General features: G+C 36.3%; 2 protein-coding genes and 2 non-coding genes across 4 annotated transcripts; 2 read left to right on the top strand and 2 right to left on the bottom strand.

Moving 5' to 3' along the window:
- The first annotated feature begins 666 nt into the window (after positions 1-666).
- Positions 667-773, top strand: LOC145027892 (U6 spliceosomal RNA). The gene has a single exon (XR_013675655.1). It is a non-coding gene; the product is annotated as a U6 spliceosomal RNA (small nuclear RNA).
- Positions 774-6,754: 5,981 nt separating this feature from the next.
- Positions 6,755-8,479, bottom strand: LOC145003126 (FKBP-like peptidyl-prolyl cis-trans isomerase family protein). Its single transcript, XM_078962281.1, has 5 exons — positions 8,342-8,479; positions 7,582-7,726; positions 7,386-7,495; positions 7,143-7,285; positions 6,755-6,916 (listed from the first exon to the last, which is right to left on the bottom strand). Exons 2-5 carry the CDS (start codon positions 7,712-7,714, stop codon positions 6,874-6,876), a joined length of 429 nt encoding a protein of 142 aa, XP_078818407.1. The 5' UTR covers positions 7,715-7,726; positions 8,342-8,479; the 3' UTR covers positions 6,755-6,873.
- A 39-nt stretch (positions 8,480-8,518) lies between these two features.
- On the top strand, positions 8,519-8,592 carry TRNAT-AGU (transfer RNA threonine (anticodon AGU)). The gene has a single exon. It is a non-coding gene; the product is annotated as a tRNA-Thr (tRNA).
- A 997-nt stretch (positions 8,593-9,589) lies between these two features.
- On the bottom strand, positions 9,590-11,495 carry LOC145003057 (NAC domain-containing protein 100-like). The gene is made up of 3 exons (XM_078962227.1): positions 10,910-11,495; positions 10,537-10,811; positions 9,590-10,443 (listed from the first exon to the last, which is right to left on the bottom strand). The coding sequence occupies exons 1-3, from the start codon at positions 11,103-11,105 to the stop codon at positions 9,850-9,852; spliced, it is 1,065 nt and encodes a 354-aa protein (XP_078818353.1). The 5' UTR covers positions 11,106-11,495; the 3' UTR covers positions 9,590-9,849.
- Between the last annotated feature and the right edge of the window lie 14,531 nt (positions 11,496-26,026).

The following is a 26,026-nucleotide window of genomic DNA, read 5'->3' as shown; positions in this document are numbered from 1 at the left end:
AAAGCAAATTGGACCAAACTAACAACAAAATGAAAACTTTGAACTTGTAATGTTAGTCAAAACCTTTTTGGATCAAAGTGACAATTTTGAGCAAACCACAAAAACCATTTATGCAGTTTAGTCTTACAAAAATTAAAGCATTGACAAATGTATGGCCTTGCGCTTAATTGTCTTTATAATTGACTTCATATGTAATTCTTATAGCATTTCACTTATTTTTCTTTATAGCTTTTTAAAAATAGATTCTTGGAAATCTTATTGAGTTCGAAATTTGAGAAACAAATGCTAAAATCATAGGGATAATGACTTAGGAGGGTAATAAGGTTTTCAGTTTGTCCGTATTAGGTCACTAAGGTTTTTTTTGTGTGTATTAGACCAATATGGTTGTTATTACCGTTTAGAAATAGTCCTTTTACCGGTTTTAACGGGTAAAAATGACTATTTCTAAATGGTAATAACAACCATATTGGTCTAATACGCACAAAAAAAACCTTAGTGACCTAATACGGACAAACTGGAAACCTTATTACCCTCCTAAGTCATTAACCCTAATTTTAAAGACATTGAGAATATATGATCATCAACAGTAAACTACTTCGTTTAGAACTCGCGTTGTCCCATATAACCTGCTACTCATCTATATGACGAAGCTCTTCATCTATAGTCGTCCCTTTAGGGACATCCGATAAAATTGGAACGATACAGAGAAGATTAGCATGGCCCCTGCGCAAGGATGAGACACACAAATCGAGAAATGGTCCAAACAAATTTTTAACCCTTCGTCGTCTTCTTTGGAACCCTAATTCCCTTTTCAAATGCTAATAGAGTTCCATTGCAATTCTTACGTTTCAGTAGTTCATCTACTGAAGTCATGAATCAGACAACATGTGGATTCTATGGTCAAATTGATCTTCTTGTTGATGTCTTCAACCATTTGTGGCAAGTAAGGGTGATCTTTCTTTCTATAAAGTCTCCTTTAAGTTTTTTACTTTTCCTGTCATTAAGTTTCATGCTTTATAAACTTCCGTTTATGTATTGTATATAGTATGTATGTATTTGTTTATGTGTTGATTTTTTTATTCATATCGCAACTTCAGTTTCTTAGTTTATGTTGTGGTTTTGCTTTTTATAAAATAAATGATAATATATGTCCTCTACACGTCCCTATTGGTTTTACATTTCCATTCGTTATCAAATGTAGACATTGATAGGAGGTATCAAAGTGAGATTTTGTTTTTGTACATATGGATGTGTTCATGTAAACATTTAAATGACAAAAAAGAAGTTATTGATAAAATGTTGCATATTTATGTAATGAAGATCATCAATCATATGAGTTTTTGGACTTAGAAGTTCTGAAGGGTTGTGAGATAAGTTTAAATGGAAGCAACTATTTCTAGTCAAATAAATCAGTCACATTGATTAGTAAGCATGTTTTCTAAATAATTAGGGTTAATGACTTAAGAGGGTAATAAGGTTTCCAGTTTGTCCGTATTAGGTCACTAAGGTTTTTTTTTTTGTGCGTATTAGACCAATATGGTTGTTATTACCGTTTAGAATTAGTCCTTTTACCGATTAAAACCGGTAAAAAGATTATTTTTAAACGGTAATAACAACCATATTGGTCTAATACGCACAAAAAAAACCTTAGTGACCTGATACGAACAAGCTGGAAACCTTATTACCCTCCTAAATCATTATCCCAAAATCATATGATAAAGCTATTTTTGAGGTTATTTTGCGCTAGAAAATTAGTCCTTTTTGTAAAACCAAACCTTGTTCACAAATTTCAACTCAATTTCACAAATTCTGATTTTTGAAGCACTTTTATGTCAGAAACCAAAATTTTGAAATTACCTTCTTTGAAACTCCTAGTAGAAATAAATATATTTTTGAATAGCGGAATAATTTTTTCAAATAAATATATATTAAGAATTCTGTAAGACGATTTTTTATAGTCATAGGAATCAATAGTACAATACTCACCATCTACTATAATAAATGAAGGTTTTTTTGCCACATATCCTCTTCTCATTCATTTGGACACATGATATTTTCTAGATTTTTTAAATTTTCTATTTTCCATTTGTCATTTTATTATATTTTTCATTTTATTAAATTAAAATTTCATATTTAATGTGTAAGGTAATATATATGTAAATTATTTATTAAAAAGAATTTATATATGTAATGTATTCAATACATTAAAGTCTCATTAATTTTAATATTTCAATTTTTCTTATTTTTCTTATAAATTCAAACTTTTCAAATTGTTAAAATTTTATATTTGTTTTTTTTTTTTTTTTTTTTTTTTTTTTTTTTTTTTTTTTAATTATACCCATGTAATACATGTGTTTTACATCTAGTATATATTCAAGAATAAGTATTCTAGGCAAATAAACTAAATAGAAAAGATTGTGGTTAAAATTATTTTTATGGGCTTAAGATCCAGTTCTTGAAATCCAATAAAAGAACGTTTTGTTTAGCCTTTTTTTTTTTTTTTTTTTTTTTTTTTAAATATATTTTTTGCTTCTAAATATATTCGTTTGGCCGTTAAAAAAAGTTATTACAGTTTTGGTTCTTATTTTTTTTATTTTTTTAAAAAAAAAATTGAGGTAGACAATATATTGCATTATAAACTAGTAAGAAGCTATAAAGGCAAAATAACAAAAAGATGAGGATGCTATGAAGAAAAATAAAATTAAAAATCAACAACCAAATCCTATTTTTGCATTATGGTATTTCCTTTTTCTGTGACTTGATTCATAAATGTGAGAATAGTTATATTTCATATGTCGGCAATGTATGTGATTTAAGATCGGAAGTATGGGTCTTAAGATCGGAAGGTTATCCGGTATAGAGGGGTGAAAGACGTGTGGGAGCTGACGTGTCAGCCCTCAAGACGCGTGAACACCGCCCCCACCTTCGGTGGGTTGGGTGTGACATGAGGCTGGAGATGGAACAAGATGGAGGATTTGATTTGATATTCGATTTGTGACTGTTGCATGTTACCGTTTGTGAAAAAAAATCAATTAATTAATTCCCACATCACACCTTCTCTATATATGTCAATCTTTTTTTTTTTTTTTTTTTTTTTTCATTTCAAACACACATCATATTTTCAACACAAACACAAATATTCACCAAAAATTATTATTTCCTCATGGATCTAAACTAAAATACCCTATCCACATCGAACACCCAAAACATTCCAAATGATCCGTTAGCAAATATTGGCTACATGTAATTGTTATCATCCCCGTTCAACAACAACTTTTATTCATCAATCTTTCATACCACCCACACTATCACCAACAAAAACCACCACAATTCGTTCAACCTCAATTTCAAGTCTTTCAACAACAACCTTCTCCGCAAATTCAACCCCAAATTTCCCAACATGAACAAACTTCACAACCATCTCAAGTTTCATTATCTCAATCTCAACCTGTAAACCTTGACAATGACGACGACGACAAATGAGTTGAAGAAACACAACCAAGTCGTAGAAAGTAAAAAAAATCAAAAGATCCAAGGAAAAATAAAAATATGCAATGGACCAAGGAGTAGGAGGAGAAAACTTTAGCTAAAGCTTGGATTTTCATATCATAAGACGGGGATGTTGTCAACGCGCAATTGGGTCAAAGCTTTTGGAATCGTGTTTTTGACCACTTCCATGCGTTATTACGAAGGCAAACGAGTCGGACATACGATGCAGTCAATGCTAAATGGTGTGACCTTCGAGTGGCTTGCATCAAATTTAACGGCGTATTTGACAATCTTAAAAATATGCATCGAGATGGTAGCAACGATTTCAACATTTTATCAACCGCGTTGTACCAATACAAAATTACCAACAATGGTAAACCGTTTGCCAACCATAAAGTGTGGGAAGTTTGTCGTAATGGTCCAAAATGGGTCCTTCATCTAGAAACGATACATTCGGGATCTACCACAGGTTCCAATAAAAAGGCCGAGAACCTTCGAGTTGGACATTGGTGTTAACCTCGACCTCAATGATGAGTTCGAAGCCACCGAAGGGGAGGGTCCACCGGACGTCCAACTTCGTCGACCATCGGCAAGAGACATACTAGCGGAGAAAATCGACAAACGAGGACGTACTAGCGGATTAAATCTGAGTTTTTGATAGCGGAAAATCAACAAACGATGACGTACTAGCGGACAAAATCGACGAAACTCTAAATTTTTTAGAAAAAAAATTTTGAGTCAACGGAGGAACAATGTCGGCGACAATTGGCACTCATCGATTTTCAAATTATAAACATGGTGTTGCAACTCAAATCTCGACCTGAAAAATTTAAGAGTGTTTTTGAAAATTCAACAAGAACTTCTCGACAAATATCACAACCAAATTCTATGTTTTTTAGTAATTTAGGTTTAATTTTATATGTTAATTTTATGTTTATTTAGTATTTTATTTTTCATTTTCTATGTGTTTTTATGTTGTTTTAGTAATTTAGGTTTAATTTTCTATTTTTTTAGATTTAATTTTCTATGTTTTTTTAGTTAATGTAATGTGGTTTCAATTAATATAAAATATCTTATTATGTTTTAAAGTATGTTTTTATTTAATTTAATTGTAAAAAAAAGAAGATAATTGTGGAGTGGTGATCATTTTCTATGTCTAGTGGGTTTGTGGTGAAACTGACGTGATGCAGAGGTAACACCACTTTTTCAATGGGTTGGTGATGACTACTCCCCACACCCTAAATGTTAGTGTAGGACATGATGATGTCATCATCATATATGCCAAAATGATGTGTTAGTCTTGAAATTGGATAAAATTCATTTTATGCGAAAGGGGAAATGATATTTGTTGCCCTATAATGTTTTAAAAATTGGTTTAATCAGTTTTTATAATTTTAGTTTTGTTTTTATTAGGGCATAAAGTGGATGTTTACTTGTTTTTTTGGCACTGCTATCTAATATAACATGTTTGATAAGCCACATAACCGATGTAATTTTATATCCTTCACCTTCTTCCATGACATAATACTCCTCATGAAAGTATATAATCATTTCTTTCACCATTTAAATCGATAGCCGCTTTTGGTCATCAATCTTAACCAGGTCACTAGTCACTTTCTTCAAGAACATGTTCATGGAGTCTGTGAATATTTCATTCGATCCAATCTCTTCGTTTAAATCCACCACTTCACCAACCTTGGTTAAACCCATCGCTAATCTTTCTACTTCCTTTCAAAGCAGGCTAGAATCCATGGTTGCAACATTCTTAACACTAGAAAGCTCACCACTTAGGCTTAAAACAGCTTCAAGACCACGTTTCCTAAACTCGACCTCGTAACTAAGCTCATATATTTTTTTTTTTATTAATTCCTCAACTAGAAAGGCGTTTTGTGATTATTAGGGTTTTCTTGTTCTTTTCATTTTCCAAATATCATTCAAATCGTTATGTTTTCATCCCTGGACAAACATATTTGTTCATCCCACCAAATCCCATCAAATTGTGGGTTTTCTTGACGACACCATCTCTTTAAGTAGAAATCAATTTGAATTCAACTATTAAAAACTCAGATTTAACAAATAATCATGAGAGAGAGAGAGAGAACAATAGTTTTTGCTCAAATTACCACTTCTACTACTCGTCATCATCAAGTCTTACATGAAGCTCATATGCTTCGATTGTGAAGAACAAAGGCTTTCTTCTTGTTGGTTTTCTCACTTCATACGTCTTTGATTTGAGAAAACAAAATTTGTGTTGGATTCAAAATCGTATCACTTATGCTCCAGTCAATTTCAGCTAATCTACCTTTAATTTTATTTGGATCCAATAACAACCAATTTGTTTGATTTGGAGTTTTTCACAATTAAATCTTGTTAATATTTTTTTTTTATATGTGATCATTGTTCATCGGTATGTTTGTTAATTAGACTTCATTCCAAAATTATCATATATCTTGTTGATATATATATTTTTTATATGTGATCAGGATTAAAACAACAAAAAATGTTTAAGGGACTATCTAGACTAAATATATTGACATAAGGTACGAAGGAAGCCACGTAAACTCAAAGTGCTTACGTGGCTTATGAAACTTGTTATATTATGTAGCAGGTGCAAAAAAAATAGGCAGACATATACTTTATGCCCCATTAAAGCCATAAAAAAAAGTTTAAGGACCGATTAAACCAATTCCGAAAACATTATAGGCTACAATATCATTTCCCTTGTGCAATAAAATAAAAGTTTAAGGACTAATTAGACCAATTTCATTCAACAAATCACACAGCTTTGCCATGTTGCATGACATTTTTCGGCTTTTCGAGACTATTTAAGGGTAACAACTATTTCTATTTTTTATAATTGTAAAAAACTTTATTTTTTAGCTTTAATTTAGATAATTAATTATGAATCTTATCCTAATCAGATCTAATAGGATTAAAGATGAAAGCTTATTTTCTGCGGTAGAAAAACATTTTCTTTTCCATATACAAAGTACCTTTAATAAAGTACCAAGTAATTGGTCTTAATCTTTACTCGATTAAAGTTGAAGTTAATTATATATTTATAACCATCTTTACTCTATTAATGTTGAAGCTAATTATATATATTTATAACCACGTTCTATTTTTGTTTCAATCATCCAACTTAACCGAACTTAAACAAAAATATGCAACCGTGTTTCAACTACTTAAACATGTGCAGATTTTGTCCAAAAAACACTTCGCTGCATACATTAGAAAAAAAAAAAAATTCACTTTTATGAGAGCATACACCAAAATAAAGACACCTTCTTGCAGAAAAATTGAAAATCTCAAATATGTTAATACATTAAAGTTCATACACCATTTCAGCTTTATTTAATTGATAATGAAACTGCTTATGATCTCCTAATTCTTCCGCCCTTCAGCCAAGATAATGTGATACCCATGTCTGCATTGTCAAGAAACAAATCCAGTTGATTATATTTAAAGTAATGTACTTTTATTGATTTGTTATTATACCATCCTACTTTCATTTCCTCCTCTTACAACATTCCACATTAAAAAATCTTAAAAAGCAAATTTCACTACTATACTTGGGTAGATTTTTCAAAGTATATAATGTCTTAATAGAAACAGACTGAAAGTATAATAAGAAAATATATAAGAATGCTCACGTTGACTTAAAGGGTGGACTAGTAGCCCCAACAACAGTGTTAAAAGCAACCTCTTGAAATGGTCCAGCCATCTTCCCACGTGGAAACCATCCAAGGTCTCCACCTTTCTTCCCTGATGGGCATTCTGAATATTCAGCTGCTATCTGCACAAACATAATTACACAAAAGACTTCTTTTCTACTTAATCAACTTAATGGATAAACACACATAAAAGGAACCACACTGATCGAGTGAACAACTTACCTTTGCAAACTCAGCTGGAGGAACCTTATCTCCATTGCTAAGCCATCCATCTTGCAGCTTTTTGTATGCTTCGTTGATTTTACCTTGCTTTTCACACAAAATGTGCCTTGCTGAATCATATTCAGAACCAAATTAAGCACTTTATATGTTATATATATCTGAAACAATAAGACATATGGTTAGATGAAGAGGAAACCTTTTACATATGTGCAGGTTCCAAGGCCATCACTAGCCTTTCCACCTTTGGCTTTGCCTTTTGCACCACCATCCTCACTGCCACCTGTCTGTTTTGCTTTTCCCTTTCCACCTCCCTTTGCGTCCTTTCCCATTATGTTTCAATCCTGTAACATCAAATGATCAATACATAGAGATTACAGATGCATGTAAACACGTAATAACATGTTCAAGAAGCTAAAAACCAGTTTGAGTTGCAAAACAATAATAAAGAATATAACAATTAGCAATAAAAAGGACAAATAGACTCAAACTTTTGAGTTCGAAATTTATTATGTTTGGATTTCAAAGATCAAATTTAGGGTTCTTGTCTGGAAACATCCAGAAGAGCTTGTATATGAATATATAGATAATATCCTACCAATTACAGATTTACCGTATAAGAATAACTGATAGTTCATCAGTTTTAACTCCAGAAACAACATATTGTTTATTGATCCAAACACGAAAATCAAATCCATCAGCATATTCATAGAGAAAGCAGAACCTTTCTATATGGGTGCTTCAAAGAGATATTGTTTAATTCTAAGAGATATCCATATCAACATATAATCAAGGACTTCACAATAAGATAAATCGAAATACGAAAACTTTAAATAATCGAATAAATTAGACAAATTCTCAGAAAGCGAAATCCATCAATAAAATTGATGAGCCATATAACAGAAAGATCAAAATGAACTTTATGCAATTATACTTCAATTTGATTTTAGGAATTTCACCTTCGAGTTCGATCAAAGGGGTTTTGAGTAATATATCCACCGCAGCCGCCGATTACACCCTCAGCTCTCTCTTGCGCCCTCTTTCGCCCAAAGCTGATATTTTAAGCCAAGTGTTCAAAATACAAAACCAAATGTTTCTAATGGGAATTAACAATGATAGAGATTTCTGGACATCAAGCTTTCATAGCTCAGTTGGTTAGAGCACCCGTTTAGTAAGCGGGAGGTCTTGAGTTCGACTCTCAATGAAAGCACTTTGCAGTTTTTTATTTTGGCACAAACAAAAAACTAACTAAAAAAAACACATAAATACACTCTTTGGAAAACTAAACACACGCACAAATGAAAACTAGGGATATCCCCCACCCCCGCTCCTCCCCTCGAAATCTCCATCATTTCCACCCCGTCCTCGATTGATTTTGGGCTAACTTATTTGAGCTAAAATAAGTTTTTGTTTGGGATAAAAGAAACTATTTTTTGGATAACAAATAGATATTTATAACATAACTTTACATGTTACAAACAACTTAAAAATATGTTTTTGGTGAATTTTTGTACGTAAAAATCATTTCGTTGTTTATTATACTTATATAATTAACATATATCAATTTATATAATTTATTAACGGGGCCTCCACGGGGTTTCGGGACGGAACTACCAGCCCCCGCCCCCGCCCCCGAAATTATAACGAGGGTTAACCTTGCCCCCGCCCCTGCCCCCGTCCCCGATTTTTTTTCAACAAATGCCCCCATACGGGATGAGGCCCCTGTAGGATCGGGGTCCCACGGAACTTTTTGACATCCCTAATAAAAACACATACATGTAGAGTCAATACATCAACCATTGGTTTTGTGTTGACCATATACAAAAAATTTGTATAAAAGATAAAGGATGATTCATCAAGTCACAAACGAAAGAGATAAATTTATATAATTATTATATTTATATATTGTCATATTTTATAGCTAATAGCTATGCTTAACATGTAGAGTCAATGCATCATCAGCCATTGGTTTTGTGTTGACGATGAGCGCGTGAAAGTTACAATAAGCATCTTATTATACTTTTTACATATTCTCATCGATGGTCAATAAGAATGTGACTCTTCGCAATCAAATATCATAAGATTTTAGACTATAGATTTATAGTAATGATGTGTTAGTTACACTAATCAAAACATGCCCATCATCGAGTACATTCCATAGATGATAGATGAGTTAAGCCCTAAGGAACTATAGCATTAAAAAAATGTTGTTGAAAACAGATCACTACGTTCCATAGATGAGTTAAGCCACCAACTCAATCTCTAGTTGTCATCACATTTGAAGAATTTCATATACTATAATTAAACCCCCATTAATTAATTATGATAATACCAAAATATTAAAAAAAAAAAAAATCTTTAATATTCATATCTCAAACATCAGACTATTCTTTCCACAATTAATCTATTTCAGAAAGATCAACAGTTTCTATCATGGTGATTCTTGCAAGTGTTTCTCATCAAAATTTTAGTAATTCCAAAAGCAATCCATATCAATCGCTGCAATTGAAGTTGATGGGGTTTCTTGATCTTCAAATCTCCTCTTACCCATTTCAAGATTAGACATATGGGACGAGATTTCGGTGTTCATCTCAGTGCTCAGCCCCGTGTCTTGTGAACCAGTAATTATATCTCTTTCCAGTTTCATGTTTTGACCATACTTCTCGATTAAACCCCTCAGCATTGCTTGATCGTTGACTGCAAATGCAGAGTTCTGTGGGAATTGAATTTGATGAACAGATTGACCGATGGAAATGGTGTTTCCAATCCTCTGGTGATCAAAATTTGAAGTGAGATTGAAATCAGGATTGTTTAGAAAACTATTGAACATGTCTTTCTGTTGGATGTTGATCGGACTGGAGAAGCAGGGCACATGGAGTGGTTGGGATATGATTTGTTTAGGTATCTTGCCACCACACGCCGCCACGGGAGAATCCATCAATGGAGGCAGAGAAGACGGAAGCCGTTCGTTACCACCAGAATTCATCTTCGTCAGCCCTGTATCTTGGACTTTATTTCCACCGGAAGTCTTATGAAACACACGACAAATCACCCACTCATTCTGTTAATCAAGTGACAATGAATCAGTACCATGATTATTCAAAAAAGTTTTTTTTAGCAAAAACAGGGGATTAATGAAGAACAGATCGATTACCTTGGCCGATTTGCGTAGTTTTTGGCAGGATTTGCCTTCTAATCTGTATTCGTGAATAACCCAGTTCGTTTTTTCACCTTTTGGAGCTCTCCCTTTGTAGAACACCAAGGTTTTTTTCATTCCGACGAGCACTTTTCGCCGGAAAATCTCCTTATCTTTCCCGGTAGCTTTCCAGTACCCACCTGCAGTTGCTCTGTTCGTCCTCATTCCGGTGGGATACTTCTTATCTCTCACACAGAAAAAATACCACTCTTTTTCCCCCATTTTCGCCAACCCTTCAACGTCACAAAAAATCCAAAACAGATTAGAGGAATTCATCAAACAAAACATTATAAAAACACGAAGTTGATTTTGGGGAAGAAAAAGAACTCACTTGGCAACTCCCATGGCTCAATTCTGTTCATATCAACCTCTCCGATTGCTTTAGCACAGAAATTGGCGTCAACCACTTTGTTCGACAAATAATGAGTGATTAATTCTTCATCAGTCGGATGAAATCGAAACCCAGGAGGCAAATCCATCAGATCATCCTCCTTAACAAGCCCAAACAGATTGTTGTCCTCCATCATGTGAAACCTTTCCTTTTAAACTAAAAAAAGCTTACAACTTTTGATCAAAAACCTACAACTTTCCAACTTTTGAATAAAAACCTGCAACTTTAATCGGTAAACACCTGAAAATAGCAAAAGGGTTCTTTAACTAAGGCTTTGAGAGAGAGAAAAGGGAGCTAAATCCGGTAAAGTTTTAAATGAAAGAGAGTATATATATAGGAGTAGATTGGTGTTGAAAATAGTAATGAAAGTTATGGCAGTGTAAGCTGAAAGACTGGGAGGTTTTGAGAAACAGAAGAAAATGGCGGAATCCAAGCCCTTAAATACTGGTCCATTTGTCTCTCTCTGTGTATGTGTACATATATATATATATGAGAGAGAGAGAGAGAGAGAGAGAGAGAGAGAGAGAGACGTGGTTCCTAAGAAAGCTTAAAGGGGGAGGTTGTTTATTTGTCCATAACTTGTAACTTTATTGCAATAAATCTCCTGAGACGAATGTATTTGACTAAATACAACCAATCTTATAAATACGTAGAACGATTTTGATTTTATCTCTAATAAATTAGTTATTTGTAAGATACAGGCAAATTATGCACGCCTAGATAAATTCGAGATAGGAAAATTTGCATGTATTTGTGGTTTTCGTTAGGGCAAAGGGTTTTTGTTGGTAAAATAACAACATTGTCAATCGGTGTTGCGGTTCTAAAGCTTCCGTAGGAGGTCCTTAACTCCTTAACATCCAACAACATTGTCAAAGTGTTCACGTCGCATGACCGGACAAACCCAATTTGAGAATATGTCAAGTTAGAATGGAGAATGATAGTAGAATGTCCCAATGCAAACAATGTGGTGCTCTACTTAAGGTTGAAATAAATTTGACCTTGAAACATCAGATTGAAAAATCATGTACCATATTACTCCACAAGAAGAGATGTTGGGTATTTGATAAAGATTTATACTACAAATAAAATGACATTTAGCTTCATAGAATAAATGTTAAAAAGCCAATAAAGTGTCACAAATGCCCTTTGGTAATAAGCGAAACAAAAATGTCAGTAAAAGTATTTGGTGATATTTTTGGTTATACCACTTGTAGCCTTATGGGTTTTAGCAAGGTTCTAAAAAATTCGTCATGGTGCGCCATAATTTCAAAACTTGTGTTTGCTGTTAAACTTTATCAAAACTCTATCTTAACTCATATATGTGTATAAAATAAAATAATAGTTAAGCATACATATGAAAATATTAATTATATACAAAATTATCGCTTTAAGTCACGTCTTACAAACGACGTGGCTCACCAAGACTCGGAAAAACTTAAGGTCTGACATTGTTACAAAGTTACACCTTACATTATTTAGAACATTAGGTTTTGGTGACACTTTTTTTTATATAACAACCGGGGTTTGTGTCACTTTTTTATGTCATTATATACTTACTAATATTAAAATTATTTACTTGCATTAGCAACACCTTTTTTTACCACAAAAAATAATATTCAAAGATCAAGTCCAAATTTTTTATTAGAATATAAAACAATGAAGATAATAAATGACAAACACAATAGAATAAAATAATAGTTAACTTGTTTAACAACAATATTTCATATATTAAAAACAAAAATGTATTAAAAAAAGGTTTAATAAATCAAAATGTTGACTAGTAGCACTGCAACACCCATAAAAATCATACCAAATTTAAACATTTAAAAACCAATAGTTATTACAAATTTGTTTTCAAAATACTCTATATCAGAGTCTCCCATAAACAAAGTCATAAAAAGTGAGGAGCGGTACGATCACGCCTTTGTGTTGTCATGTTCCCCTGATGTACCTAAAACAATAAACTGAAACTGTAATCCTGAGAGCTTAGTGAGTTTCCCCAAAATACTCATACACACAATAATACACATGTAATCATAAACAACATACTATGGTTCCAGTCAACCATCAGGTTGGAATACCCTAGGCCCTCAACCATCCGGTTGGAATACTCTAGGCCCTCAACCATCCGGTTGGAATGCCGACATACTACAGGTCCAATCATCCTCGGGATGGAATACTCCAAGCCCACAAACAAAAGGTTGGAATTCCCACATACTATGAGTCCAAGCATCATTGGGATGGAATACTCATGGCCCACAACCAACAAGTTGGAATGCCCAGGTCTATTGGCTTGCGCACAAAGCAGATAAGCCTCAACCGTCAAACAAAGATGTGCACATATAATAGATAATTACATAACAGTCTATAGGTAGACAAACCGATCTAACATATCATAACAGCATAGTAACATCCTATCTACTAGGATATTGATCAAACAAATCATAGCAGCATATAACATCCTATATACCAGGATACCGATCTAATGGATCATGACAGCATATACATCCCATCTACCAGGATACAGATCTAACGAATCATAATAACATATAACATCCTGTCTACCAGGATACTGATATAACATATCAGGATAACAATCCAAAAGGGTCGGCCTTGGTGCCTTAGACCCATGAATATAGTGAGGAAAACTCACCACGCAACTGTTGACTGAAAGATAAGCTCAAACTCTCGGATCACCGCCACAAATTCCACCACTTATATTCACCATAGAACCATACTCAAAAATTTCCAATTTCCCAAAATGCCCCAGAAGTCAATTAGTTAACCCATGGTCAAAGTCAAAGTCAACAGTCAAGGTTAACCGTCCATGTTGACCCAACTCGCCGAGTGTAGTCACTAACTCGTCGAGTCCTTCCAGAACTCGAGTAGTCGTGAAATCCCCCCAATGACTCGTCGAGTTTCCCTGCAACTCGTCGAGTTCATGCGTGTCAAAATGTCGGGAAAACCCTAGTTGACTCGCCGAGTCTATGCAGAAGTCCGTGCACGACAATAAGCACGAAAGCTAGGATCTTTCAGAAAATGGATTCCTATTCGAAGAGTGCATAACCGCATGGATAAGCTCACACTAACCCGACAATTTAGGATCCAATTCGAGATTTTCCTTGAGAGGTATCGGGAAGGAATTGGAATGGAATAATATCAATTCAGACAGAAGAAAAGGTTCTCGATTGATTCAAACACTGTACCTATGGGATAGAGGAAGACGAAAAAAACCGAATATTTCACATAGTGCTTTTAATCAATCTGATTTATTTCGTACCCTTCGCTTAATGAGAAAATGAGTCCAATTCTAAAGGATCAAACCATGAAAAATTTGTTTGAAAATTTATGGTGTTACAAACACATGCCTTTCAATTGTAGATCCTTGTAGCTCCAGGATCCGAAAGTTGACATTACCACTAAATGTTTTACAAGTCCTCATTTAACAACCAAAAATATTCTTCTCATAAAAAGATAATATATTTTTGATTTTTCAATCATTAGAATAAAGATAGCAAATAACATACATTCATGGTCCTCATTTAGAGCACATTTCATCATATATCACATTGTCAAATTTTAGGTCATCGCTCCTTTCCAAGCGCCAGCACGTCGATTAATTAAGGTTTTATGGAAACAGAGAAACGGATGCCTTTGTTGCAACGAGTATTCTAACATATATATTATAAATGGTTATAATATATATATATATATATATATATATATATATATATATATATATATATATATATATATATATATATAAATTACAAAGTAGCTATTGATATGATAATGAATTCTATTTCTAAAAACATAAATATATTATTGATGTAACTGATGATAAACTTTATGTTTGTGATTAATTAAGAAAAAAAGAAAAAGCTATAAAATCACCTAGAATAATTGCATGAACACATGCCAAACTTCATCTTGTCAAAGAGCTTTAATTGGCTTTATACGCATTGGTCTTTGCAAAAAATAGACCACTACACAGTGACATTTGGGATTACAATCCTGCTAAAATACATATAGTTTTTGAAATACGTAGAGATGTTTGGGTAGGGTAAGCAATCTAATACATTATTGCTTATTTTCTTGTTTTTTTATTTTGTATTATATATATATATATATATATATATATATATATATATATATATATATATATATATATATATATATATATATATATATATATATTACAGAAATTAGACACGGATGAGTGGAAAAAGTTGTCCAAAAGCAGAAAAAAAAAAACCCGTAACACTGATTCTGGGGGCCAGTCAGACATACGGGTGGTAACATTGGATTTGAGGAACACCGTCTTAAATTGGTAAATAATCATAATTATAGATTTTAGTGATATATTTTTCTTTCAACACTAATTACATCAATTATGTTGTGTCGTTTATATAGAAAGAGTTTGACGGGTGAAGACCCCTCATTTATTGATCTTTATCATAAGACATATCTTGTTCCGAATCAAAGAAAATATATTTTGGGGAAGATAAAGAGACACCAGTGGATTTTGTGAATGAGACACCTAGGGTGGTGATTGTAAGTTGTCTTTATCTTTTTATGTATTTACTAATATTAGTTTTTACTTTTTAGTACAATGACAAAGCGTTCTTTTGGTATATTGTAAGAATCATATAACAAAGCCTTATCTCAAAAATACGGTGATCAATATAATGTGAATAATCATGAATTGTGGACCCAAACACAATTGCTTAGGAAAGGAGGGAAACAAAAATGTCCTATCTATGGGGCAGGATACCCATAACTTTACTTTTTGATGACAAGTGCATATTCTTATGAGTAAACTTCAACTTCTGCTGATGTAACACCCACGTTTACAGGCTAGGCATTTTCGTTGATGTAATAGTCTAGGTTAACCTTTGTAACCCGTTTTGAAATAATAAGAGCGTATTATTTGAGTATTATGTGAATTATGTGTTTATTTTCTAAATTATTATAATTTAATGAATTAAGAATAAAATAAGCGTCAGAATTAAAGTATGAGATAAGCCTGATATCTTTGCATAAAGATGTAGTGGTTGAAACAAGGATTCCGAAGATATAAAGAATGCCGAAATCCGAGTTATAACGAAGAAGTTATGACCTGTCAAAGTTTCGCGACAGAACCGGCAACGTTGAATGACATAAAAAGTGAAATTTACGTTAGAGCGATATTTAGCGTTAGTGATCTAAACGAAAGTCGTAGAGTTCGTTAAACCGAGAGTGTGCATAAAAAGAACGCCAAAATCTGACTTCGTATGAGGAAGTTATAATTTTCTGAAGTTTCGACTTAAGCGGTATGCAGTCCGAATACTCGATTTGAGATCGAGCGGTTTTTAGCCGAAGCAATCTAAATGAGAATCGAAGATCTCGTTGTTAGTAATGAAACGATGAAAAGTTAGGCGAGAACGACGTCGGACGAAGAAGTTATGAATTTATAACGGAGTTTTCCTGTCCGGGCCTACTAAAAAAAATAATAATAAATAAAGTCAAAATTAGCCGACGGAGTCTAAACAAAAGTTGTAGAGTGTAGTCTCACCTACGCGTGCATATAAAGAACGTCGAAAACGGAGCTCGTATGCGAAAATTACGCAATTTAGAAGTTTGACAGTCAAATTACGTCAAGCGTAATTTGAGTACGCCCAACGTACTCAGAAGGGTGCAAGTTGCCTGACCAATACTCGAGTGCCACCAATTGACGCATGCAATGACGTCAAAGTACGCCCAGCGTAACCAAGTTACGCCCAACGTACTAAGTAGGCCCAGCGTAAATTGAGATTACACGCAGCGTAATCCCTGACTCCCAACCTATAAATAGAAACCGAGATCAACCATTTTCTCTTGTTCAAGCTCTTTCTTCTCTTTAGTTTTCACCTCGATTTGTGTGCCAATCATATCCCGAAGCCCCGGTATCATTCCCAAGCCTCGAAGCAAGATCCGAAGTCCCGAGGATCCCGAAGAGCGTTATTCCCGAGCCGAAGCCCTGCTCGCGAGGAGCCCGGTTTTTGTGAAAATCTTCCAGATCTACGGAGAAACACTACTTCTGCAAGCCGTAGTGCTATCCGATCATCTTTTGATCAAGTGAGTGTGTAGTTACTTTCTTCCAACACAATATTATGAAGTATTTTATATAAAATACGTGCTATGTGTATATATTTTGTTGTTATATGTGTGAATGTATATTCACTCTCTTCTATCTCATAGATCTGATTTATCGTCTATGAAATACGTGTTATGTGTGTATGCCTCATCTGTTATGTGGAATATGTATTGATTAAAGCATGCTATACAAGTTTTTAAAATATGTATAAAAATGTATATTTTTATCTACTAATATGTTGGGTAGAACATGGGTAGATAGTTGGTGTATAATAAACAGATGAGAGGTCTCGTTGTTGTTTCGATTTAGTCATCTAGCGAAGTTTAGATGACGACCCCGGACTTTTCTAGACAGTCTCGTGGAACACTAGCAGGCTCGCTACCTGTAGGTGTTAATGGACTTGGGTGTTCATTCACTGTACTCCATCCCCCCATGGTTGCCTTATTTGACATATATTGCCGGGAAACCCCCGAAAGCATGTGTTGTCTCCCCGATGAAATATTCTTAGACTAGGTCCCTTGTGTTAGTTATTTTAGGGACATAAAGTGATAATAACGAGAATGGGTAATTGAGTTATTGTTGGTTGATGAAAATTAATTTAATTATTTATTGTGGGTTGAAAACCCTATATGCTCAGCAGGCTCCCAAGCCTGACCCACTCGGTTTCTTTGTATTACAGGAAGTGGCGCGAGGGCATAAGATGGATAATCATCAAGTTGTTTTGTTTACAAGTCTGTATATGTATATATTTGTTGAATGACTTGTAATGTTATCGTTTATGCTTTATGGTCTGTATCGGAACATGACATCCCGAGTTTTGATTATATAATGAAAATACATTTCTTTATGAAATGCTTTGATAAATATTATTTTATCATGTTTTGTTTTTGGGAACAAATTCTGCATCTCTTTTAAAATCAAAAGGATTTACTATGAAAATGTTTAAAAAGCATAAATGAAACCGGTCTTTTCTGGCCGAGATTTTGGGGATGTCACAGTTGGTATCAGAGCATTAGTTTAAGCGAACTAGGAATTTATAGGATTTCTAGACTTAAACTTAAAATGCTAAATGAAATTTTGAGATGTGTGTCTGTGATATTTTAGACACGAGCACTAGTTTATTTTAGGAAAATTGCCTAAAATGCTTTTATGTGCTAATTGTTATATGTTTGCCATATATGATATTATTTGTTCGGATCTATGGTCTGTTGCCGACCGGAAATGGAAAACCTTACATGTGTAGGATTCTAAGCGTATGTCTACGAATTTAGAACTAGCATGTAAACGTTTCGGAGTGATAATGATGATTTGAATATCTATCGTGAATGAGGATCTAATTTCACCTTATTCGGTGTGTAGATCAAAAATGGTGAGAACAAGAAGTGGAGTTGGAAATGCTTATGAAAACAGGAATCAACCACCCGTGATTGAACAAATACCTGTCGTAGCAGCAGCACCTGAGCCGATAACAATGGTTGGTGTACAAATGATGATTCAAACAATGTTGGATCGTCAAATGGAGGAGACTAGGCGGTTGCTTCAACAGAATCGTGAAGAACTGTCAATTCGTATGGAAGAGCCTGAATTAAATGAAGGGCACTCAGAAGGTGGAAACTTCAATGGGTCTGTTGTTCAAGCCAACCCACCGATACTTAGGCAAAACAACCATGATGTAAGGAATGATGGAATGGGATGCAAGTACAAGGACTTTCTAACTTGCAAACCATTGACCTTCAATGGAAAAGAGGATCCGATTGGAGTTATGGATTGGATCTCAGAAATGGAGTTGGCCTTCATGACTTGTGGCTGCAGAGGCAAGTTGCAGACTATCTATGCAGTGTGTCAGTTCCGAGGTGGAGCCGTTCGTTGGTGGAACACTCTAGGGAAGACTTTAAGCCCTAATGAGCCACTACAATTGACATGGGAAGAATTCTTGGTATAATTCAAACGCAAGTTCTGCTCGGCTCAAAATCTGTTGGAATTGGAGAATAAGTTTTTGGCATTGACGAAAGGCAGCATGTCAGTTGATGAATACACTAATAACTTTACCGATAAGATGGAGTTTGCTTTACGCATCGTGCCAAATGAGATGGCAAAAGTTGACCGATACGCAAAAGGACTTCCATGGGAGTATGCAGTGCCAGTGCATCGGGCACCTACTCTAGAGGCAGCTATTTGGGCTGCCAAGTCTGTTGAGGACATGATCAAGGGAAGGACCGCAGACAAGGTTGAAGTTGGTGAAAAGAGAAATTTTGAAGGAACTTCAAGTTCCAATAAGAAAAGTAAATTTTCGAAGTCAAATTCGAAGAATTTTAGAGGAAAGGGAGGCGAAGCAAAACGGTGAGAGAAGTGCAAGAAAAAGCATTTTGGGAAATGTAGTAAGGATGTAACCTGCTACATGAAACGACCCAAAAACACGACCCAAAAATTTTCGTTTTTCCATATAATCAAAACCATAATATAAGTATCATAACATAAACACACGCGATGTATCCCCAAAACATAATAAAATATTGTGCGGAAAACTGTATCATACTACATCAATCCAAAACATCAAGAGACATCCCCAGGATAAAAGCTATGCTGCGGTGTGTGCGATGCTGTCACCCCGGGCTCTTCCCTTTGCTTGCGGAAGTACCTGAAACCAAAACTGAAACGGTAAGCACGAAGCTTAGTGAGCTCCCTCAAACTACCACATACCATACAATAACACATAAACACATATTGGGCCTTGCCCACTGCATCGGGCCGAAGCCCGAAACTGCATCGGACCGAAGTCCGGAACTGTCTGGTTACTTGTCCCCTGCATCGGACCGAAGTCCGGAACTAACTGCATCGGACCGAAGTCCGAAACTAACTGCATCGGACCGAAGTCCGGAACTAACTGCATCGGACCGAAGTCCGGAACTGACTGACTGAACATGGCATAGCATAACACATCAACTAGCGTAACACATATACGACATGCTACATCGAGCCGTGACCCGGAACACATAATACTTAACACATAAAACATAGCACACAAATCCTGTTCGAACCACGAAGGCATCGAACATACTAACTACTGCATCGGACCTAAATCCGGAAACTACTGCTAACTGAACGGGCCGACATTGTGGCCTTAGACCCGTTCCTACTGGAAGGAGACTCACCTCGTAAGCTGGCTGCTGAGTGTGTGGCTCGGAAAGCTAACGGCGGCTGCTCCTGAATCTCCTCGGCTACAAGTCCATAAACACACTCAATCAAATACTAAACACTGTGCTTGGGGTAAAATGACTCTTTTACCCTTGGTCAAAGTCAACTCTCCTTTGTGCTGACTCGCCGAGTTGGGCCACCCAACTCGCCGAGTCCTACTCTCACTTTTCCCTTTTACTCACTGCTACTCGTCGAGTCTGGCATTGACTCGACGAGTACCCTCTTGATCCAAGAACTCAGACAATCTTCATCCGACTCGCCGAGTCGTATGAACAGACTCGACGAGTTGTTCTTGATCCCAAGAAGATTGCCTTGGACTCGCCGAGTTGATGAACAACTCGCCGAGTCCCTCCATCATTGAGTTCACCCTCAACTCACTGAGTCCACTCTCTAACTCACCTCGTCCACTCAACACTGACAAAACTGAAGAACTCGGGACTCGCGACCCAACTCGTCGAGTCGTTCTTCCGACTCGCCGAGTTGCCGCCATGCAACTGATTTTTACTCGATTTTGCTTGAATCCAATGCATACAATTGATAGATCTGAGTCCAACAAGCTGATTTACCACGTAAAGTTTCCAACTTTACGTGCACAACCTCATGAATAAGGGAAATAAGGCTAAAAGATGCATAAAATGGGTAGATCTATGGTTATCATGCAATATAACTCCAAAAAGATAGTAGATCTGGGCTCTACAACACCCCAACATTCAGATCCATAGATATATCGACTTAATAAGACGTTCATGCAAGTGTAAGGCTTGGAACAAACATCAACTAGCTCTTAGGAGAGCTCTAATGGAAGTTTAAAGCATATAACAAGATGGAACTCTGAAAATACCTCAATTAACTCTGATTTGGCCTTGGATCTTTGCACTACAACACTTCTCCTTGCTTCTTCCTTCTTCTCCTTATTCACACCTTCACAAAATGGCACCAAAACACATATAAGTTCTTCAAGGGAGGTTTAAGGCTCTATCACTGCGTTCTCAGGGTGAGGGAGGCGAGAATGGGGGCTATAAGGTGGTATAAATAGTGGGCAACCCGAGGAATTTAGGGTTTCACCCAGACAGATGGACTCGCCGAGTCAGGGATATGGACTCACCGAGTCAGGGATATGGACTCGCCGAGTCCCCGGCTCCCGCGTGCCCTCAGGCGCGACCCTACTCGGCGAGTCAGGCTAGAACTCGCCGGGTCCCTCTTGAAAAACTCACTACTAATAAATCAACATACCGGGAACGGGTCGTTACACTACAAGTGTGGAAAAATTGGACATTTCGCCAATGAATGTCCGAATAACAAAAGGATGTGTTTTGGTTGTAATGAAGAGGGGCATATTTTGAAAGATTGTCCGAAGAAGAAGGAGGCAGCAAAGCCCAACATTCCACCAAAGCCGAAGGAAAGAGCCTTCCAGATGACACTTGAGGCTGCGAAAGATGAAGCTGATGTCGCTTCAGGTACCTTTCTTGTTAACGAATTACCTGCTCAAATTTTGTTTAATTTTGGAGCCAACTAATCCTTTATTTCGCATGAGTTTGGAAGAAAACTAGCTTTGCCTGTTGATAGACTAAATAATGCTTTATTAGTCGAAGTTGCTAGTGGCAAGTTTGTACCTGTTAGCCATCGTATGAAAAACATCTTAATCGACCTGAATAGGAATAAGTTTCACGAGGAATTATTGCCTATCGAACTTAATGGTTTTGACATCGTTCTGTGAATGGATTGGCTTAGCGCCAATGATGCTGAAATTTTATGCAAGAAGAAGATAGTTAAAGTAAACCCGTCTGGGAAGGAATCGTTTATGGTGTATGGAGATAAACACCGAGTAAATTTTGGAATCATTTCTCTAATGAAAGCCAGAAAGTGTTTGGCCAAGGGATATACATCACATTTAGCATTTGTGATTGATGCTAAGAAGAAAAAGAAGGTGATGCAAAGTATTCTAGTGGTGTGTGATTATCCGGAAGTATTTCCTGAAGATCTTCCTGGATTGCCACCTGATAGACAAGTGGGGTTCAGAATAGACTTGTTACCAGGGACCACGCCAATTGCAAAAGCACCTTACCGATTAGCACCAACGGAGATGAAGGAGCTGATGATGCAACTTCAAGAGTTACTGGAAAAAGGTTTCATTAGACCTAGTTCATCACCTTGGGGAGCTCCAGTGTTATTCATGAAGAAGAAAGATGGAAGTATGAGAATGTGCATCGATTACAGAGAACTGAACAAGGCAACAATAAAGAATAGATACCCGTTGCCAAGGATTGATGACCTGTTTGATCAATTGCAAGGTTCGAGCTATTTCTCGAAGATCGATCTAAGGTAAGGATATCATCAGCTAAAAGTGGGAGAGCAGGATATCGAGAAGACTGTGTTCAGAACACGATATGGACACTATGAGTTCTTGGTTATGTCGTTTGGATTAACCAATGCTCCAATAGCATTCATGGATTTAATGAATAGGGTTTGTAATCCGTTCCTTGATAAATCTGTGATACTGTTCATAGACGACATTCTTATTTACTCGAAAAGCCAAGAGGAACATGGTAGGCACTTGCGAGAAGTGTTAGAAGTCTTGAAGAAGGAGAAGCTGTATGCAAAGTTCTCCAAATGTGATTTTTGGATTCGAGAAGTTCAATTCTTGGGTCACGTGGTCAACCAGTAAGGGATAATGGTCGATCCAGCAAAGATTGAGGCTATAATGAAGTGGGAACAACCAAAAAGTCCCACAGAGATCCGAAGCTTTTTAGGATTAGCCGGATATTACCGAAGGTTTATCCAAGGTTTTTCTTCGATCGCTAGTCCATTAACAGCTTTGACCCACAAAGGAGCTACTTATGCTTGGAGTGATAAGCATAAAGAAGCATTTGAGAAGCTAAAGAAAAGACTATGTGAGACACCAATACTTTCTCTACCTGATGGAGTTGAAGACTTCGCTGTTTATAGCGATGCGTCTGGGGTTGGATTGGGTTGTGTTTTGACCCAAGGAGATAAGGTGATCGCATATGCGTCCCGACAGCTGAAGGAGCATGAAAAGAATTACCCGACTCATGATTTGGAGTTGGCAGCGGTAGTTTTCGCTCTGAAGATATGGAGGCATTACCTCTATCGCACAAAGTGCAAACTTTTCACTGATCATAAGAGTCTCCAATATCTCTTTAGTCAGAAAGAATTGAATATGAGGCAACGACGCTGGCTAGAATTACTTAAGGACTACGACTGTGAAATACTTTACCACCCCGGTAAAGCAAATGTTGTTGTTGATGCTCTCAGTCGGAAAGTTACTCTTGAAGGAAAAAGGCAAAGAGCGTTGAGAATAGAAGTTGTCTCGACAATTATGGAACGTATAAAGAAAGCTCAAGAGGAAGCTTCTGAGAAGAATGACCGAAAGGAAGAACGTTTGGGAAAAACGTTGGTGTTCGGTATAAACAGTCACGGACTGAAGGTGTTCCAAGATCGGATTTGGGTACCTAAGTCAGGAGGAATAAGAGATCTTCTGATGGAAGAAGCTCACAAAACCATGTACTCAATTCATCTTGGCAGCACTAAAATGTATAGGGACCTAAAACCCTACTACTGGTGGCCGACGATGAAGCTTGATGTTGCAAAGTATGTGGCCGAGTGTGTGACTTGTGCGAGAGTCAAGACACAACATCAGAAACCGTATGAGAGTTTAGAACCTTTATCTGTGCCTATAGGTAAATGGGAAGACATTGCGATGGATTTTGTCACTAAACTACCCAGAACAAAGAATGGTCACGACATGATTTGGGTGGTCGTTGATCGATTCACTAAGAGTGCGCATTTCATAGCAGCCAAAGAGAAATGGTCTATGGAAAAGCTCGCGGATTCTTATGTGAAGGAAATTGTGAGGCTTCACGGTGTTCCGTTAACAATTGTATCGGATTGTGATAGTCGTTTCACCTCAAGATTTTGGAAAAGTCTACAAGAGGAAATGGGTACCAAGTTGTGTTTAAGTACAACTTACCATCCGCAGACTGATGGTCAGAGTGAAAGAACAATACAAACACTTGAAGATATGCTAAGAGCATGTACCCTAGAATTCCTAGGTAACTGGGATGAACATTTACCTTTGGTAGAATTTTCCTACAATAATAGTTTCCACTCGAGCATAAAGATGGCACCTTATCAAGCCTTGTACGGACATAAGTGTCGTACGCCGTCTTGTTGGCTTGAGGCTGGGGAAAAAGCAGTTTATGGGTCCCGAGATGGTCCATCAAACTGCTGAGAAGTTGATAGTGGTCAGGGAAAGAATGTTAGCAGCTCAGGATCGTCAAAAGAGTTATGCTGACAAGAAGCGAAGACCGATGACTTTTGAAGTTGGAGATTCGGTTTTACTTAAAGTCTCGCCGTGGAAGGGACTTATAAGGTTTGGTAAAAGGGGAAAGTTAAGTCCGAGGTTTATTGGACCGTTTAAAGTTCTTCAGATGATTGGGAACCAAGCTTACAAGCTAGAACTACTAGAAGAACTGAGTGGTATTCATAACACTTTCCATGTGTGTTATTTGAGGAAGTTCACGGGAGAAGTTCCTGATATAATTCCAATTTATGAATTGAGGATTGATGAAAACAAAAGGTTAATTGAAGAACCAGAGGCAATTGTTGACCGAAAGACTAAGAAGCTTCGATGCAAGATGGTCGAATTAGTGCTTGTTCGTTGGAAACATTCGAATGGGCCAAATCTCACTTGGGAAACGGAGAGTGACATTTAGAGTCGCTATCCGAATTTGTTTGTTGAGGTGTGATTCCGGGGACGGAATCATCCTAAGGGGGAGAGAATTGTAACGCCCGCGTTTCCAAGCTAGGCATTTTCGTTGATGTAATAGTCTAGGTTAACCTTTGTAACCCGTTTTGAAATAATAAGAGCGTATTATTTGAGTATTATGTGAATTATGTGTTTATTTTCTAAATTATTATAATTTAATGAATTAAGAATAAAATAAGCGTTAGAATTAAAGTATGAGATAAGCCCGATATCTTTGCATAAAGATGTAGTGGTTGAAACGAGAATTCCAAAGATATAAAGAATGCCGAAATCCGAGTTATAACGAAGAAGTTATGACCTGTCAAAGTTTCGCGACAGAACCGGCAACGTTGAATGACGTAAAAAGTGAAATTTACGTTAGAGCGATATATAGCCTTAGTGATCTAAACGAAAGTTGTAGAGTTCGTTAAACCGAGAGCGTGCATAAAATCTGACTTCGTATGAGGAAGTTATGATTTTCTGAAGTTTCGACTTAAGCGGTATGCAGCCCGAATACTCGATTTGAGATCGAGCGGTTTTTAGCCAAAGCAATCCAAACGAGAATCAAAGATCTCGTTGTTAGTAACGAAATGATGAAAAGTTAGGCGAGAACGGACGTCGGACGAAGAAGTTATGAATTTATAACGGAGTTTTCCTGTCCGGCCTACTAAAAAAATAATAATAAATAAAGTCAAAATTAGCCGACGAAGTCTAAACGAAAGTTGTAGAGCGTAGTCTCACCTACGCGTGCGTATAAAGAACGTCGAAAATGGAGCTCGTATGTGAAAGTTACGCAATTTAGAAGTTTGACAGTCAAATTACGTCGAGCGTAATTTGAGTACGCCCAGCGTACTCAGAAGGGTGCAAGTTGCCTTACCAATACTCGAGTGCTACCAATTGACGCATGTAGTGACGTCAAAGTACGCCCAACGTAACCAAGTTACGCCCAGCGTACTGAGTACGCCCAGCGAAAATTGAGATT

The sequence above is a fragment of the Lactuca saligna genome, chromosome 1 (assembly GCF_052625555.1).
Source record: "Lactuca saligna cultivar CGN05327 chromosome 1, ASM5262555v1, whole genome shotgun sequence".
Taxonomy (NCBI): Eukaryota; Viridiplantae; Streptophyta; class Magnoliopsida; order Asterales; family Asteraceae; genus Lactuca; species Lactuca saligna.
This window is presented reverse-complemented; position numbering and strand designations above follow the sequence as displayed.

Bases quoted from the DNA above. Each gene is read 5' to 3' on its own strand.
- LOC145003126 (XM_078962281.1), bottom strand. From the start codon at position 7,714: ATGGGAAAGGACGCAAAGGGAGGTGGAAAGGGAAAAGCAAAACAGACA. The intron at 7,496-7,581 runs GTTTCCTCTTCA...AATATGATTCAG, and splicing joins AACCTGCACATATGTAAAAG to CAAGGCACATTTTGTGTGAA. The intron at 7,286-7,385 runs GTAAGTTGTTCA...ATGTTTGTGCAG, and splicing joins CTCCAGCTGAGTTTGCAAAG to ATAGCAGCTGAATATTCAGA.
- LOC145003057 (XM_078962227.1), bottom strand. From the start codon at position 11,105: ATGATGGAGGACAACAATCTGTTTGGGCTTGTTAAGGAGGATGATCTG. The intron at 10,812-10,909 runs GTGAGTTCTTTT...GTGACGTTGAAG, and splicing joins TGAGCCATGGGAGTTGCCAA to GGTTGGCGAAAATGGGGGAA. The intron at 10,444-10,536 runs GTAATCGATCTG...CTTGATTAACAG, and splicing joins AACTACGCAAATCGGCCAAG to AATGAGTGGGTGATTTGTCG.